The sequence below is a fragment of the Eublepharis macularius genome, chromosome 5 (genome assembly GCF_028583425.1).
Source record: "Eublepharis macularius isolate TG4126 chromosome 5, MPM_Emac_v1.0, whole genome shotgun sequence".
Classification (NCBI taxonomy): domain Eukaryota; kingdom Metazoa; phylum Chordata; class Lepidosauria; order Squamata; family Eublepharidae; genus Eublepharis; species Eublepharis macularius.
The window spans coordinates 110534174-110549626 of record NC_072794.1 but is presented as its reverse complement, the minus strand read 5'-3'; the positions used below and the strand labels follow the sequence as shown (position 1 = coordinate 110549626).

At 40.0% G+C, this 15453-nt stretch overlaps 1 protein-coding gene across 1 annotated transcript; it reads left to right on the top strand.

Annotated features, from left to right (window-relative positions):
* The first annotated feature begins 4220 nt into the window (after window positions 1-4220).
* On the top strand, window positions 4221-15150 carry LOC129330152 (pepsin B-like). The gene is made up of 9 exons (XM_054980105.1): window positions 4221-4276; window positions 4563-4716; window positions 5434-5551; window positions 8106-8224; window positions 9960-10156; window positions 10697-10819; window positions 11364-11508; window positions 12383-12481; window positions 14998-15150. Exons 1-9 carry the CDS (start codon window positions 4221-4223, stop codon window positions 15148-15150), a joined length of 1164 nt encoding a protein of 387 aa, XP_054836080.1.
* The last annotated feature ends 303 nt before the right edge of the window (window positions 15151-15453 follow it).

Below are 15453 nucleotides of genomic sequence, written 5' to 3'. Positions count from 1 at the left end.
TTACAAAATGATTTACCGTTGGTACATGACACCAAAGAAGATTGCGCTAGGGAACTTGAACACTTCTAATAAATGCTGGAAATGCAGGAAGCATGAGGGCTCCCTCTACCATATGTGGTGGACGTGTGAGGTAGCTAGGCAGTACTGGGGGGAAATAATAAGAGAAATGAGTGAGATTTTACAATTTCAAATCAATAAGAACCCAGAACTCCTGCTACTAAACTTGGGAATGGAGGGAATTCCAGCCCATCACAGGACATTGATATTTTACATGACGGCAGCAGCTAGACTTTTGTATGCGCAAAAATGGAAAATACAAGAAGTGCCAACTATTGAAGATTGGATCCACAAATTGCTGTATATGGCAGAAATGGACAAAATGACAAGAAAATTGAGAAACCTGGACCCAGGACAGTTTAACACAGACTGGGAGAAGCTGAAACAATATTTGGAGAAGAAATGGGAGGTGGGAGGAGAACTGTGGCAGTTTGAGAACTACTGAAGTACAATAAAATGTAGAGGGGGGTGACTTTACCGGGGAGGAGAAGAGGTAAAAGAGTATGTCTAAGCAGTTATGATATTAGATTGATATATATAGAATAATAAATAGAATATTGATAGAAAACAATTAATCATAAGGGTTAACTATAAGGATTGACTAACTAATAATATTTTCTTTTTGATTCCGTACAATGTACCAAACTGAATATGTTTATCTGAAGCTGTATATGAGTCAAATTGATTGATATCATATATAGATTTATGATTGAAGGGGAATAGAAATATTAATGTAAACAAATATAACTAAAATAGAAAGAAGAAGATAGAATGAATAACATATGGAGTATAAGTTAAACTGGCTGATTTATATGAATGTATGGTTTACATAGTTTATGATATATAGAAATATTTGAAAGTGGAATAATGAAAAATGGGATAAATTGTTTATCCACTATGGAAAAAGGGACTCATAGTCAGGGTACAGAGTATTAAAAATAATTAAAGAAGTATTGCTTAGAATAAAGGGAGAATATACATTTGTTAGATAGAGGAATATATAAAGAGTAAGGGAAAAGGGACAAAGGGTTGGAAAACTGTTGGAAGTCAACAAAAAGGGGGGGAAAGGGAGGGGGTTAGAAATTGGGAAATGGGAAAATTGACTGTAATGTGTAAACATTTGATCCTAACCCAATAAAAATTTTTTCAAAAAAAAAAGAAAATCAGCGGGTTATTTCACTCATTACATACGTGATTGTTCTCCATTCGCAAGCAGGTCGTGCTGGCAACGGTTTTTCTGCCTGTTTTTCAAGACTGGTTTTGTTCTGTTTTCATTTTTTATCTTGTTTTTTCCGCACATTCTCTTCTGTGTCAAAGCATGTGGAAGCTCTTTTCCGGTATTAATTTCCACTCCCTCTAGGCTCCAACTCCTCCCCTCTCTTCTGACCCTTGCACATGCGCGGTGGGACTCCATGCATACATTAACTTTTAAAAAATGTTTTTTTACTTAGTTTTGCACTATTGCGATATTCTGCTGTCACCTTACATCATCATAAGCTTTCCATTAACACAGCTGTCCTCGACATATGCCAAATAGGAAGTCTATTTACACGTTTGACAAAGAGAGCAGTGTTTGGTTGAAGATTATGTCACAGCATGCCTTAGGTGTAATGGTGGCATTGTGCTTTTTAATAAATAGGAAGTATGGACAAATAAGCGGCCGATTTAAGGGTTTGAGCGGGAAAGCTGTGGGTGAGTGCTGGAACGCATGCATTGACTGCAGTTGAGGCATTTGAATACTAAACAGTACCTCATGTTTTGGTGCCAACTTGAATTTCCTGCCTGCAGCATTGGTGTGGGAAAATGGTATAGCGCTATCACGCATGTGCTTAATAAAAAAAAAAAGGGAAAATGGGGTGGGACTATGCTGCCGTCATTCAAGAGGAGGACGGCATAAAAGATGCTTTTTTCTCCCTCGTTCCTTTCCCCCCGCCATAAACTCACAGAAGAAACGCATTAGAACACTGCGTTTGGAAGGTGAGTCATGACTGCGGGTTGGGCAGAATCGGCTTCGGGACCAAGAAAGACCGGGAAAAAAAGAGCATGTGGAAGCAACCAATTACTCTCACTGGGAAACTGAACTGTGCCTGCTGCCAGAAGTGGAATTCGGAAACCACACAGTTTATCTCAGGACACAGGACGTTGAATTCAGTGTCTCTCAATATCTAATGTAAAAAAAATTGTTTGTGTAGTTGGAGTCTAGACTGACTGAAGTATGCTTAATCCCAGAGTGACTCAGTTTCCCTATACCTCTGATGGATATAAATCATTTCCATCTTCCAGTTTTCAGGAGCCCTCCTGAGTAAGGAAAATGTATCACAGGAAAGGCCTGGATTAGTGATATACAGAACAAAAAGATCATGATGATGAAGATGATGGAATTTGCACAGAGGCTAAACTTACTTCTTTGATTCAGGAAGACATTATTTAAATTTATTGTTACCTGGAAACCCCTTATATACTTTTTGCGAGAAATGAAAAGAAATTAACTGATGACTTACGCTGTTTGAAGAGGAAAATGCCACTGTGGAGCATGGGAGTGCTCCTGTGCTCTGCAGCAGCCCAATTTGGGCCAAATTCGGCCCCCCTGCAGAGTGTGGGAGCACTCCTGGGGGCGACTGCGGCCCACACAATGATGTCAGTTCCTGGAAACAGAAGGTAGGTGCCAGGTCCCCCACCTCCTGCCAGGAGGACAGGGGGACCTGGTGACCCTATTAGAAGGAAAGGAGAAATATTTGTTTATAGTAATTGTAGAATTTATAATATGTAATACATATATATCCTTCACAGAGAAAATTGGAAATTATTCCTATTTTTTATATTAGTGTTGTTTTTTTAAAAAAAAATCCTTTTTTGTATTTTTTGCTGAACTTTTTGTTTTTCCTTCTTAATTATCCATTTTTCTTTTTTATCTTTCTATATTGTCTAAAAATCTTTAATAAAAATTCTTATTAAAAAACAAAAAGATCATTAAGAAAGATAGTTTTCGAATTTACTAAAGTCAAATTACAGATTTGGCAAACTGTTTTCTAGCTTGAATTTCTCTTCAGACTTACATATCAACTAAAGAACTCTGAGAAAGTTAAAATTTTAAAAATGCAAAGTAAAGGATTTGGAGATGTATGCAATGATGCATTGATAATACATTCAAAATGATTTTTTTGAAATTCAAAGTACCAAAAATGTATGAGCACTGTTTTACTTTGAAAATTTCAACTGAATTAGCAATGTACTTTTGACCTTTTATTAGATTATATTTATATAGTATTCTTTAACAAGTAACATAATTCTAATCTCTTTCTTCTTTTGATTTCCCCCCACCATGTCTGATCTGATATGTTATGGGAAACACTGATAAATTGGTTGACTTTAATTCTTTTATTTATTTAAAAATATAGATTTGGAATAAGAAAATGATTTGCAGTTTTTGTAACAAATAAGTGATATGTGAAAATATATCCATAAAATATAAATGCAAATTCAAAGCCTCATTTTATTCCAATGGACAAGTTGATCCAAGATCACCATTGGATGGGACAAACCACCATCAAACCACCATTGGATGGGACAAACCACCATGTAGCTTGTTGATTCTAAAGGCCATCTGCACTGACCACCACTGTGCTTCAAGCACTTCACTGTGGAACGTCTTTCCTAGGTCATGGTCCACCATGGCTCAATATTTCATCAAAGAGAAAACTCTTGGTTTTATGTTGGATTCAGTGCAATCAAAACTACATCTATCCAGCTGACGCAAGTTCTTACAGCAGCAAATATGATGATAAATTTACCCTTATTATATCTGAAAAGAATAGCAACACCTACAAATGGATTATTCTTTGACTTATTGCCATCTTATCACTGATTTCCTTTCCTCTTAACGAAGCATTATGCCTGTACCAATTTGTACTACCTTTTTTCTAAACTCAAGGACACAAGTTGCATTTGAACCCTTTCTAACAAAGGGAATTGATTTCATATTATCTGTAAGAAAACAGAAGGTGTAGATATTGAATGTGCACAATGATATAGGAAATTAAGGGTAAATAGATATGGATTCAGAGGGCAATTGTCCTCAGTATAAAAACAAGGAAACAACAGTTATAACTGTGGACTGGATTTTGGAAATTTTGAAGATCACACCGGTGAAGACACTGAGCAGCATGAAGTGGCTGGTCTTAGTCTTAATTTTTCTCCACCTGTCAGATGGGTTGGACAGGTAAGTACCTCAACTGTGGTCATGAGAAATGGAAGTACCATACAGTAGGAAATACTTTTTCAGCCAACATTTCCTGGCTAAAACTTGTTCACATCATTGTATGACCCAAAAAAATGTAGCTTTCCAAACTTCATAAATCTTTCCTTGCCTTATATAGTATGATGGCTCATTAGTACTTTCCATTACTACAGAAGAGGAAAGTTGGTGAACAAAGACAACAAAGAGATATTATTGATAGGACAACCATAATACTGCTGATCTTCTGAGATCTTTTCATCTTGTGCAGAATAATTCTGAAAAAAGGGAAATCCATTCGAGAGAAGATGAGAGAGGAAGGTGTGCTAGAAGACTTTCTGAAGAACTACCATATTGACCCTGCAGCAAAATATCACCTCAATGAGTACAATGTTGCTTATGAACCAATAACCAATTACTTGAATGTGAGTACTATATTTTAACACTGTTTTTCTATCTGTATCTTTCCGTCTTCAGCTCCTTTTTCTTGTCCTCATCATCCATCCAATAGAACTTGCATGGATCAGTGACACTAGCATGTTTTCCTTTCTCTTTCTATTGCATGCTATTAGTCCATTAAAAATCCTGTTTATTCAAAGAGATTTTGACTCTTTCTGCACAGAAGTTACAACTGACAAAGAGGCAAGTTTTGTTCCATATTAAAAACAGCTTGTCTTGTGGGCAGTGGTAATTGCAATGGTGAAAACAGCAAGCTGTTTTTTAAACACATTGGCATGTCCCTCCTTTAAATTCTAGCATGGGGGTTTGTAGCTGTAGAAAAAGTTTAAATCAAGCTGTTTTGATTCTGTTCATGGTCTGTTCATAGCATTTCCACTGATCTCTTGTATGAGCAGGAGACTAGGTTAGCTTAGTTGCTTTATGGGATGAAGTGAGGATTGATTTTAATAATCAAAAAGTTCTCTTGGGGTCCTTTGTAGTAAATACTAGGGATCATTACTACAGTTTCTGTGAGATTTTCCTGCCTCCCCCCTCCCATGGTAGCCTGAAATGCTCCCAAAATCCTGTTCCTGGGGAGCGAGGTGGGGGGAGACCCTAAGAAACACCAGTGTGGATCAAAGTGATTAAATTAAATTAAAAGTGCTGTGAAATCTTCCATCTAACCCAAGTTTTTCATCTGGCAGTCATTCTATTTTGGAGAGATCAGTATTGGGACTCCACCACAGAACTTCTTAGTTGTCATGGACACAGGCTCTTCCAATCTATGGGTACCATCTGTGTACTGTAATACCCAGGCCTGCAGTGAGTACTTCACCTTGCTACTGAAAGATTTTTACAGTAAATTAGTAGATTTTGGTTTAAAAAAACTGGACATACCTGCCAAACAGTAAGCACAAATGTAATAATCTGGGCAGGGGGCTCTTTTTTCCATATGGGAACACTATATAAAACTTTATAGTTGTCAATAAATACATAAAAACAACATAATGTCATAATATACTGATGCTATGGTTAAAGCATAGTTTGTTTTTTCAAGAAAACAAATGCTGACATGTTAATCAGATAAATAATATAGTAATTAGATGTATGTTATGGGGGAAAAAACATTTGTTTGGCTAACTCATAAAGGGCCAATCTGCATATAAGAGTGGGAGCTAGTATGCTAGTCCAGCTCCCACTCACAGCCTACATGTGTTCACCTCTATGATCAGGAAATGTTTATTCCCAATCTTTCCTGATGATGGCGATAAAGCTTTTATGTACACAGGTGTTGTGATCTCTCACAGCAACTGAGTTTAGGAAGAAGTGGAGCCAGCACACATCTTCTCGCTCCCCCTTCATGTGTTTTGACCTTGTACATGTATATGATACTAGCAATAGAGCCCGTTTTAAAAAAACAGGCCCTAGAAAATGGAGTGCAGGAATGCTGGCTGTCCCTCCAGAAGAACGGGCCACCTTGCCTACTGTTCCACTGTCGTAGTGCCCTCTGGAGGGACAGGCTACCTCACCTGGGCTGCCCACCACAGCGGCACCCTCCGGAGGGACGGGCTGCCTTGCCTGGGCTTCCTGCCATGGCGGTGCCATCTGGAGGGACGGGCCACCTCGTTTGGGCTTCCCACCATGGCGGTGCCAACTAGAGGGATGGGCCACCTCACTTGGACTCGCCTGGCCGTTCCGCCACGGCGATGGCCTCTGAAGGGATGGGCCACCTTGCCTGGCCGTCCCACCATAGCAATGGCCTCCAAAGTGATGGGCTGCCTCACCTGGGCTTCCCGCCATGGCAGCGCCCTCCAGAGGCTGTATGGATGATGACAGTTTTTATCCTGGTGCTCCTGTGCAGGTGCACCAGGATAAAAAGTGAGTCATCACCAACTCGGCTTGCCTTTTATACAGAAAGATATGCACATGGCTGTTTCACTCATCAAGCAGATCTTGAGGTGTGAGGGAAGGGCCTTACTGGGATGAAGCATGTTGCTTCACTCTTCCCTGACCTGTAGTTCTGTCTCCTACAAATAGCTGACACATCCTGATGGAGGCATTCCTAGGAATCCTAAGTATGCCCTTGAGTTCCATGACAGCAGAAAGGCAGGGTGTGTGTGTGTGTGTAAGTGTGTAATAATAAATAATAAATTACACACACCCCCCCACATACACACACACCATGGCTATTTTAAATTCTTTTTGTCACAGATAAACTTTGAAACTGGAAGTAACTGGCTGGGTAGATAAAAATGGCCTCAAGGGACATATGCAGGAGAGAATCAGCCATATAGAAGTGGGTTAATCAGCCGCATGACATGCTTGCTGATCCCTGCCTTACTCATGTTTGCATTATCTTAGCAAATGCTGGCATGAGAACACACATTTACTAAGATAGCATGTATCTCTACCCTCATGTTTGCCGTCCCTGTAGAAGTATATATAAGCAATAGGTACAAAAACTGGACAATTAGAAAGTGAAGTTTTTAAGCTACATAGCTTTTTGCACTAATTTTACTGAAGACATGCAAACAGCTTTGAATTAAATCTCAGATATGATTTTTCACTCTGTAGACTTGAGACCAGGGGTGGGGGCAGGTCAAGGTTGTCCCAATATTTTTACTGCACTCCAGGGATTATCAACTGTAATTAATACATTATTTCTATATTACTCTTCCTCTAAAAATCCAGGGCATTGAACAATCCCATTTTATCCTCCCAGCAACCCTGTGAGGTAGTATAGAGTGAGAGGTGATGATTTGCTCAAAGCTTTGCAGTGAATTTCATGGTTAAGCAAACATTTGAACCTACTTCATCCTGTACTCTGTCCACATGTGGGCTCTCTTATGACAAGGACACAACATACAGGCAAATGGGAGTGATTTCATCATGTCAAAATTCTTAGCGTAAGGGTACACAATACAATGGGAACAGCCTGCATAGGTAGCCTTGTGGGGATAATAATATTGATTTTGTTGACCGCTCTGAGTGGGGCACTAATTTGTCTAAAAGAGAAATATATAAGAGCAGTTATTATTACTATTATTAATAAAATGCAGTAAAATGGAAGATTCTTGTATATATCTTTGTGTGAGATCTTCCAGTCCTTACTTCTTGTGTTCCTACCATAATAATGACATACTTTGTAAACCACTCTGAGTGGGTGTTACTGTTAAGTCATCCTGAAGAGTGATATATAAATCAAGTGTTGTTATAAGAGGCTCTTGAGGAATGGGTTTTTGTGATCTGCAGCAAAGTCAGACCTGTTGTGAACTGAGCTTTGAGGAGGGAATGTATTTCACACTCTAGTCAGTACTCAGCAACTTATATTACCACAGAGCCTGTCTTTAGTTTTTGTTTCTTTTCCCCCTCCTAGCTAACCACAACAGATTCAGCCCTAGTCAGTCTTCAACATACTCCAACGAAGGACAGACGTACACGCTGTCTTATGGCAGTGGTAGCTTGACTGTCATGCTAGGTTATGACACAGTGCAAGTAAGTATACCATGCAGTCACACATCTTTAACTGTGCTGCCCCAGAAGTCCTCAGATGGTGGTCAGGTTAAAAAATATCTGGAATCCTCATAGAATTAGACAATTCTGATTCAAAAAATGACAGCAATTTGGAGATACTTAACAAGCCAGAAAAAAGGACTCATATAAGACAGTGAAGTTTGTTGCTTGTGTTACTTGGATTCCACATTGATGAGGCTCAAACTCAGTCAGGGCTGATTCTTTTCAAGTTAAAATTGTCAATAATCTGGAAGAAAAAATGTCCTTCTCCTTTAAATAACATCACTTGGTAAATAATATCCTATTAACCCTCTGTTAAAGGGGCAGGACATTTTTCTTCAAGTTGTGGGGTACACTTTTGAGGGACTGGGCGGGCATGTATGGCAGCTTGAAATTATTGTGGGCTTTGTTGGAGGCGGTTATTTCATTTTGTTTTTATGTTCTTTAATGGTTTTTAGGAGTGGATAAAAGGAGAGGGAAGAGAGGAGATTGGGCCTTACTAGACTGCCAACACAGAATCTTCTGGGGAAGAGATTTTATTGCACAGGAAGGCAGTGGTGCACAGCAGATACTATTCCTTTTACTAATTAACCTCCCCCCTAATTCAATCACAGACTAGTTGGAAAATCCAAACAATTCCCCTACACACACACCATGTTTGATATTCAGAATTAGTGGGGTGCACATATGTACATTATTGATGCTATCACAAAGACATACAAAGTCAATTACTTCTGTTTCACTATCTTTCCCTCAAGTTAGCACACTAAAAAAAAAAACATTTTTATGATCCCAGTAATTCATTTTGCAGAACAGAATGAAAGAGCACATACTTTTAAAATATATGTATTACAATACATTATTATGTTAAATTATTATGTTAATAATAAACAAGAGATCAGCAGCCAAAGAATTCACACTGGCTAATATATTTTAGTACCATACACACATACTACTACCTCTCGGCCCTCACAGGCCCCTTAGAATTGCCGAGTTACAGTGTTGTGATGACTGATGAAATTACATTTAAAACTCTAAGCATAGCTATGCTGGATCATATCAATGGATCCATCTAGTCGAGGATCATGTATCACACAGTGGCCAACCAGATGCTCTCAAAAAGCATTCAGGCAGAGCACAGAGACCAAAGCCTCATTCTTTTATCTCTAACACTAATATTCAAAGGGTTACTGCCTCTGATTGTGGATGTTCTAGTTAATCATCATACTAACAGCCATTGATGGACCTATCCTCCATGAATTTGTTTAATCTCCTTTTAAAGGACAAGTCACTCAAAGGCTATTGGGAGGGACAAAGACACAAGGTTAAAAACAAGATCTGATGAAAGGAGCTTTTACTCTTGAAAGCTCATACCTTGGAGATCTAGATGGTCTTTAAGGTGCTATTGGACACAGATCTTGCTCTTCAACCACAGACTAACATGGCTACCCACCTGAGACACAAGGTTGTCTCTTTCTATGAAAATATAAAAACCAGCATTAATTCAATTCTTTCTCCAGTACTAATCAGAACACACAGATCCCTTGTCAAGGCAAGAGCAGAAGTTAATAAAAAAGAAACACCCCTCTTTTTGTTATTTCAAAACTGTTATGTATTGCAGGTCATTACTGATTATACTTGTTATATGAGTTTTTTGAAATAGTTTCCTTGCCTCCAGCCACAAGGGAAACCCACATTCTCTTTCTCTCTTTCCAAGGTGCAAAATATTGTCATTCAAAACCAGGTGTTTGGTCTTAGTGAGGATGAGCCTGCCAATCCTTTTTATTATGCCAATTTTGATGGGATTTTGGGGATGGCTTATCCTGCCATGGCTGTAGGAGGCTACACTGCTATGCAGCAGATGCTGAGACAAGGACAGCTTTCTGAACCCATCTTCAGCTTTTACTTCTCACGGTAAAATCTAAAAATCATTTTTAATGTAGGAGGTACATTAAAAAAATCATGTTTTAAATCCAGATGGGTTAATCTAGAATAACCAAAACTGAATTCTGACATGCAACTGAAAGTGGCTTTCAGCCCTTCTTCTGCTATTGGCATATCTGTGGGAAAACTAGAAAGGGAGTTCTAAATGGGCTTTTGTTGGGTTTCTGAATTAATAGGTGGTCATACAAGAAGGTTGATTTTCAGCTGCACTTATATCTTGCTGTGCATTAAAGATGCATGTATGCTTGTGGCCTAAACTACTTCTCCCTTGTTCTGTTACTGAGAATCTGATCCTTGGAGTTTAGGCTCAGAGACTGGGAATGTTATGTATTCAGTATTCTGAAATAAACTGTGCTTAATCTGCTTATTTTGTTTTCTTTATCTGCTCTCTTTTTTATTCCCCTTTTGTACTTCCTCTGGTCCACTCTGAACTCATATCCATACACATAGACCTTCAGTAAATTAAAAGATGAATAGCTAACTTTCATTGTTTTAACTTTCTTTACCCAGCCAACCGACTGTTCAATATGGAGGAGAATTAATCTTGGGAGGTGTTGACACTCAGCTCTTCTCTGGGCAGATTTCCTGGGCACCTGTCACCCGTGAGGTTTACTGGCAGATTGGTATTGAGGAGTAAGTGAGAGTCACAATTCCCATTCTACCTGTGTTTTGGACATTTGTTGGTATGTCCCTTTTCACATGAGAAAAAGGGGGTTTATCCAAAATGGCATAGTGTTATTCCTTTTTGGCATTTTAAAGTGGGGGTAATTAGGTGTGGTGGATACTGCATACTACCATTGTGGTTTTCCATGGTTTCACCCTTGTTAGTAATTTGCCCATTGGTGCCTTACAGTTCAGAATGTTCGTTTCCAGTTTTGTCGTGTTTGACAGTGAAACAAGAAATAGCCTGAAGCTGAAAAGTACCCCTTCCCTTATAAGAGATGTTTATAGATGGTCCTGTATGATCCATAGTAAATGATTACTTTTTGGATGATAGCCATATTTGGAGTCTCATTAGTTGAATGCTGAATCATAGCAACTGTCTTTGCATATATAGGTTAATGATCCTCAAGCTCCATTCTTATTGAGTATTAGAAGTTTTATACTTTTTTCTCAACCTACATCAGGCTTCATTGCTAAGTTTACTCAATGACTATTATTGTTCTTGTCTCTACAGGTTTGCAATTGGAAGCGAGGCAACTGGCTGGTGTAGCCAAGGCTGCCAAGCAATTGTGGACACTGGTACATGTCAGCTTACTGTCCCAGGGCAGTACATAGGAAGCTTCGTACAGGCTGTAGGAGCAGAACAATACAATGGGGAGGTAGGTGGAGGCGGCACTGGCAGTGCATCTGATGGCTGAGCAGGAGGAGGTGTGGTAACTTATGATGAGAAATTTAAGTTCTTTACCACAGGCTTTGCTATGTATGCCCTCACATTTGCAGGCTAAGTGGGGCAACACCAGAGACAGAGCCTTTTCTGCAGTGACACCTGAGTCCTTGAATTCTCTCTCTAAAGTTTGCTTAATGCTTTTAGTCCTGAGGTGAAGATGCTTATTTTGTCAGGTCTTTTAGACCCCTCTCCCCTGTTTCTGTTATCAAATTGTCCTGTTTTTATCCCACAGTGCTTTTTCTTTTATCCCACAGTGCTTTTTTTCTTTTTCTCATTTTATATTAGGCAGTTTTCAATTGTTTTATTGCATTTTGACTGTTTTTGTTGCTGCTTTTATCCTTTCATTTTGTTGCTTTCCTTTTTTTTAAAGAATGGTACCTCACAGATATTTATATGAGTAGGTGGGATATGAACATTTGAAATAAAGAAGTTATATTGAGCACAGTGAAGTTACACAAAAGATAAAAGCCAGGCAAGCAGACTGAATTCAGGAAACATGAGATCATCTTACTTCAGAGTCTCCTCCATAATCATCTGATTGCTGCCTTTTGGAACAGGTGGCTAGACTAGATGAACCTCTAGTCTTTTCCATATAGGCTATTCTTATATTTTTGGGCAAGGCAGCTTGAGAAGGTGCTGTGCTAGGATGGGTATATTTCTTTGTACATTTCTTTATGGGAAGGTTTCTGCTCTCTGAACTGCACTGACATGTTTTAACAGCCTGTTTTCCAGTGGAGTCATCAAGTGAATCTCTCTTCTAACTTCCTCCTAGAGTTAACCTCCCTTTTATATTTCTTCTTTTGTAGTATGTTGTTAACTGCAATGATGTCCAGAACATGCCCACCATCACGTTTGTCATTAATGGATCCCAGTTTCCACTGCCTCCTTCTGCATACGTCTCCAATGTATGTATAAATATTAACATAATTCCCCAGTGAATGTTTTAAGCCCGGTTCCTTGAGCATCAAACCTAGGCTAGAGGTTATGGCAATTTCACTTAGCTATCATGGTTGTTGATAATGGGACTTCTGTTTAAGAAATAGATAGCAAATAAAACTTATACGTGTGCCATTTGTTTGCTTGGGGAAATTGTTATGCTGTTACCTGGCTTTTTCTTGTGGTCATCTCCCTGAGGTCATGAATTTTGCACAGATATGTCATTCAGTTCTGAATTATTTCCCTAGAATTGCAGAGGCAGCCGTTTTCACAAATTGGCTAAAGAATATGAGTTATTTGGATCTGTATTTCAGGGATCCCAAAAGAATCTGGGATCTCTGAAATAGGGGTAAGATTCTTTTATCTGGTTTGGCAAGATTAGAGAATCCCGAGTAATTCAGACATTATTCTCAATGGGGAAAACTATCTGTGGGCCTGGGGGGATATTTCAGAAGCAAACACCACCAAATTTACTGGGAATCTATTCCTGACTGTCCTCTAAAGACTCTCCAAGTTTTAGGAATATTGATCCCCAGGGTCCAATTCTATGGGCCACTGAACAAGGTACTGCCAGTCACTCTCCATTGTTTCCTATGGCAGGAAAAAAGCTAAGCTGGCTCTCAGGCAGAAATACACATAGGTAAGGCTGCCACTGGCCAAAGGCATACTCTCAAATGCAACCTCAACCCAGATAAAGCCCAACAAAACCAAACTGAACCAAGTAAATGGAATCCCCCCTAAAATCAAAGTGAAGCAAGGGGACCAACATTAAACCAGAGAATCATATCAAACCAGCAAATTCCACCAAAACCAAACTGAAGCAAAGGACACAGTTGCAACTTAGCCCAACAATACCCGTGCCATTCACAGAAGTAAACCATTAGCAAATAAATGAACAGCTACTGTTTAGAACACTAACATCAAATTCAAACAATTTGGTAAAAGCCAAAGCACGCCCCTCCACAACAGCAAAAACAGTTTTTAAAAGATTAACTGCAAGACAACACTTGTCCCCTTCCCCTCCTTCCCTCCTTCATCCCTCCCAGAAACCAGGACAATCCTCCTTCCCCAAAGAAAGGAAAAACCACTGAGTCTACGAGCAGAACCACAAGAGATGTATTGCATGTGGTGGGTTGGCACAAGTTTACCGGGGAAGTGTAGGAAACTCCTTCCCTTCTCTGCTGCTGCTCGCTTTGAATGTGTGTTTGTGTGGTGTGTGTGGGGGGATCCCCAAAGCATTTCCTGCCTTTCTCCTGCCTGTCACCTCACTAACTGGAAAGGAGCTGATAAGTTTCTTTTTGAGGACTGGGGTGGTGGTGGGATGGGACAATGACAGAAGAAAGCAAAGGGGAAGGGAAAGGAGAAAGTGGGAAGGACCTGGGGAAGCAGCTGCACCTCAGATCCAAAAACCAGAGTGAGGGCATGTGGGGCAGCAGCAGCAGATCCCTCTGCTTTTGCTGTGGCTGGAGCTTCGCCGACGTGAAGGATTTGCGTCCTCAGCAGTTCATTCAAAATGCACACCCTGAGGCACAGTCTCCTACGCTTCTCAGGTAAACTTGTGCCAACCCACTGTGTGTAGTGTGTCTGTTGTGGTTCGGCTCACAGACTCTCAAACCAGTTCCTCCAGTAGGCAGCACAGGTCTCTTGGCAGTACAGCAATAGGCAGACAGCAAAGCCACTGGTAAATCGCTCCCCAAAGGCAACGAGAACCTTGCTTTTTAAAACTCCCTTTCAGATAGTTTGATAAAGGTTCTCTCCTTCTCGGACAATCCCATTCGCCAGACAAGGATTGGCCACTCACTCCTCCCTCCCTGTCTCAGTCGACCCTCCCTTCTGCCTCTGCCTCACTCTGCCTCTTGTCTCCCCCCTTGGGAAGAAAGATATGAGAAGACAGGGAAACAGCCAGCCAAGAGGCTGAAGTTGAATTTCCCAAATTAACTTGGATTAATTCAGATTTACCTGGTGTGTGTGTGTGTGTGTGTGTGTGTGTGTGTGTGTATCTTGATCTAGGTTCTTGGATTGGATCCAGGATTTTCTAATTTGATCTGAGAAAGCCGAATTTAGCTGGACTGGCATAAATACAGCTTTTTTTCCCTGATTCCCGGACACGGATCTCACACTTCTAAATATGAGTAGTATTAATATCTGAAGTGTGGAGAGGTTATGAGTCCCACAATGTTGTTGTTTCTGCCTGTGTTCAATTTCCACTTACTGTACTGGTTATTATACCCTATTTACTGTGCACAGGACCAACATGTGCCGAAGATACATGCTTTTTGGGAGCACATGTAAATAGGTTCTTGCAGAGAGGCCCTAGGCTTCAGGCACACTATTATTGAAGAGACCAAGTAATGGAAAGTTTTATCCCTGTGATGTCATCTAGTTAGTACTTGATCCCAGACTTCCTTAAATATATTTTGTGTCATGTTCCCTTGCAGAGATGCCGCTGAAAATGTTTTTTCCATTTTAAATTTATCTTTTACAGAACAATGGATACTGCTATGTTGCAATTGAGCCCACATACTTGCCTTCCCAGAGTGGGCAGCCTCTATGGATCTTGGGTGATGTTTTTCTGAAGGAGTATTATTCAGTCTTTGATATGGCCAACAACAGGGTAGGCTTTGCACCATCAGCCTAGATAGAGCAAAGCCGGTCTTTCCAGTCTAATGCTGCTCATTTCTTGGATTCAGAAGAATTTCAGATTCTAAAGCAGACTGCAACTGTCTTGACTTTTCTTACATTGACTAGTTACTCCTGTATGTTGTCAGTTGTCTTGGGACCATTGCTACTAAAGTTGCCAACTCCAGGTTGGGAAATTCCTGGAGATTTGGGGAGCAGGGTCTTGGGCTGGCGAGGTTTGTGGAGGGGAGGAACCTCAGCGCAGTATAATGTAATAGCTCATCCTCCAAGGTTTTCATTTTCTTCAGGGGAACTGATCTCT

Coding starts and splice junctions, on each gene's coding strand:
- LOC129330152 (XM_054980105.1), top strand. CDS start 4,221: ATGAAGTGGCTGGTCTTAGTCTTAATTTTTCTCCACCTGTCAGATGGG. Junction 10,157..10,696: donor TTCAGCTTTTACTTCTCACG/GTAAAATCTAAA, acceptor TTCTTTACCCAG/CCAACCGACTGTTCAATATG. Junction 12,482..14,997: donor CTTCTGCATACGTCTCCAAT/GTATGTATAAAT, acceptor TATCTTTTACAG/AACAATGGATACTGCTATGT.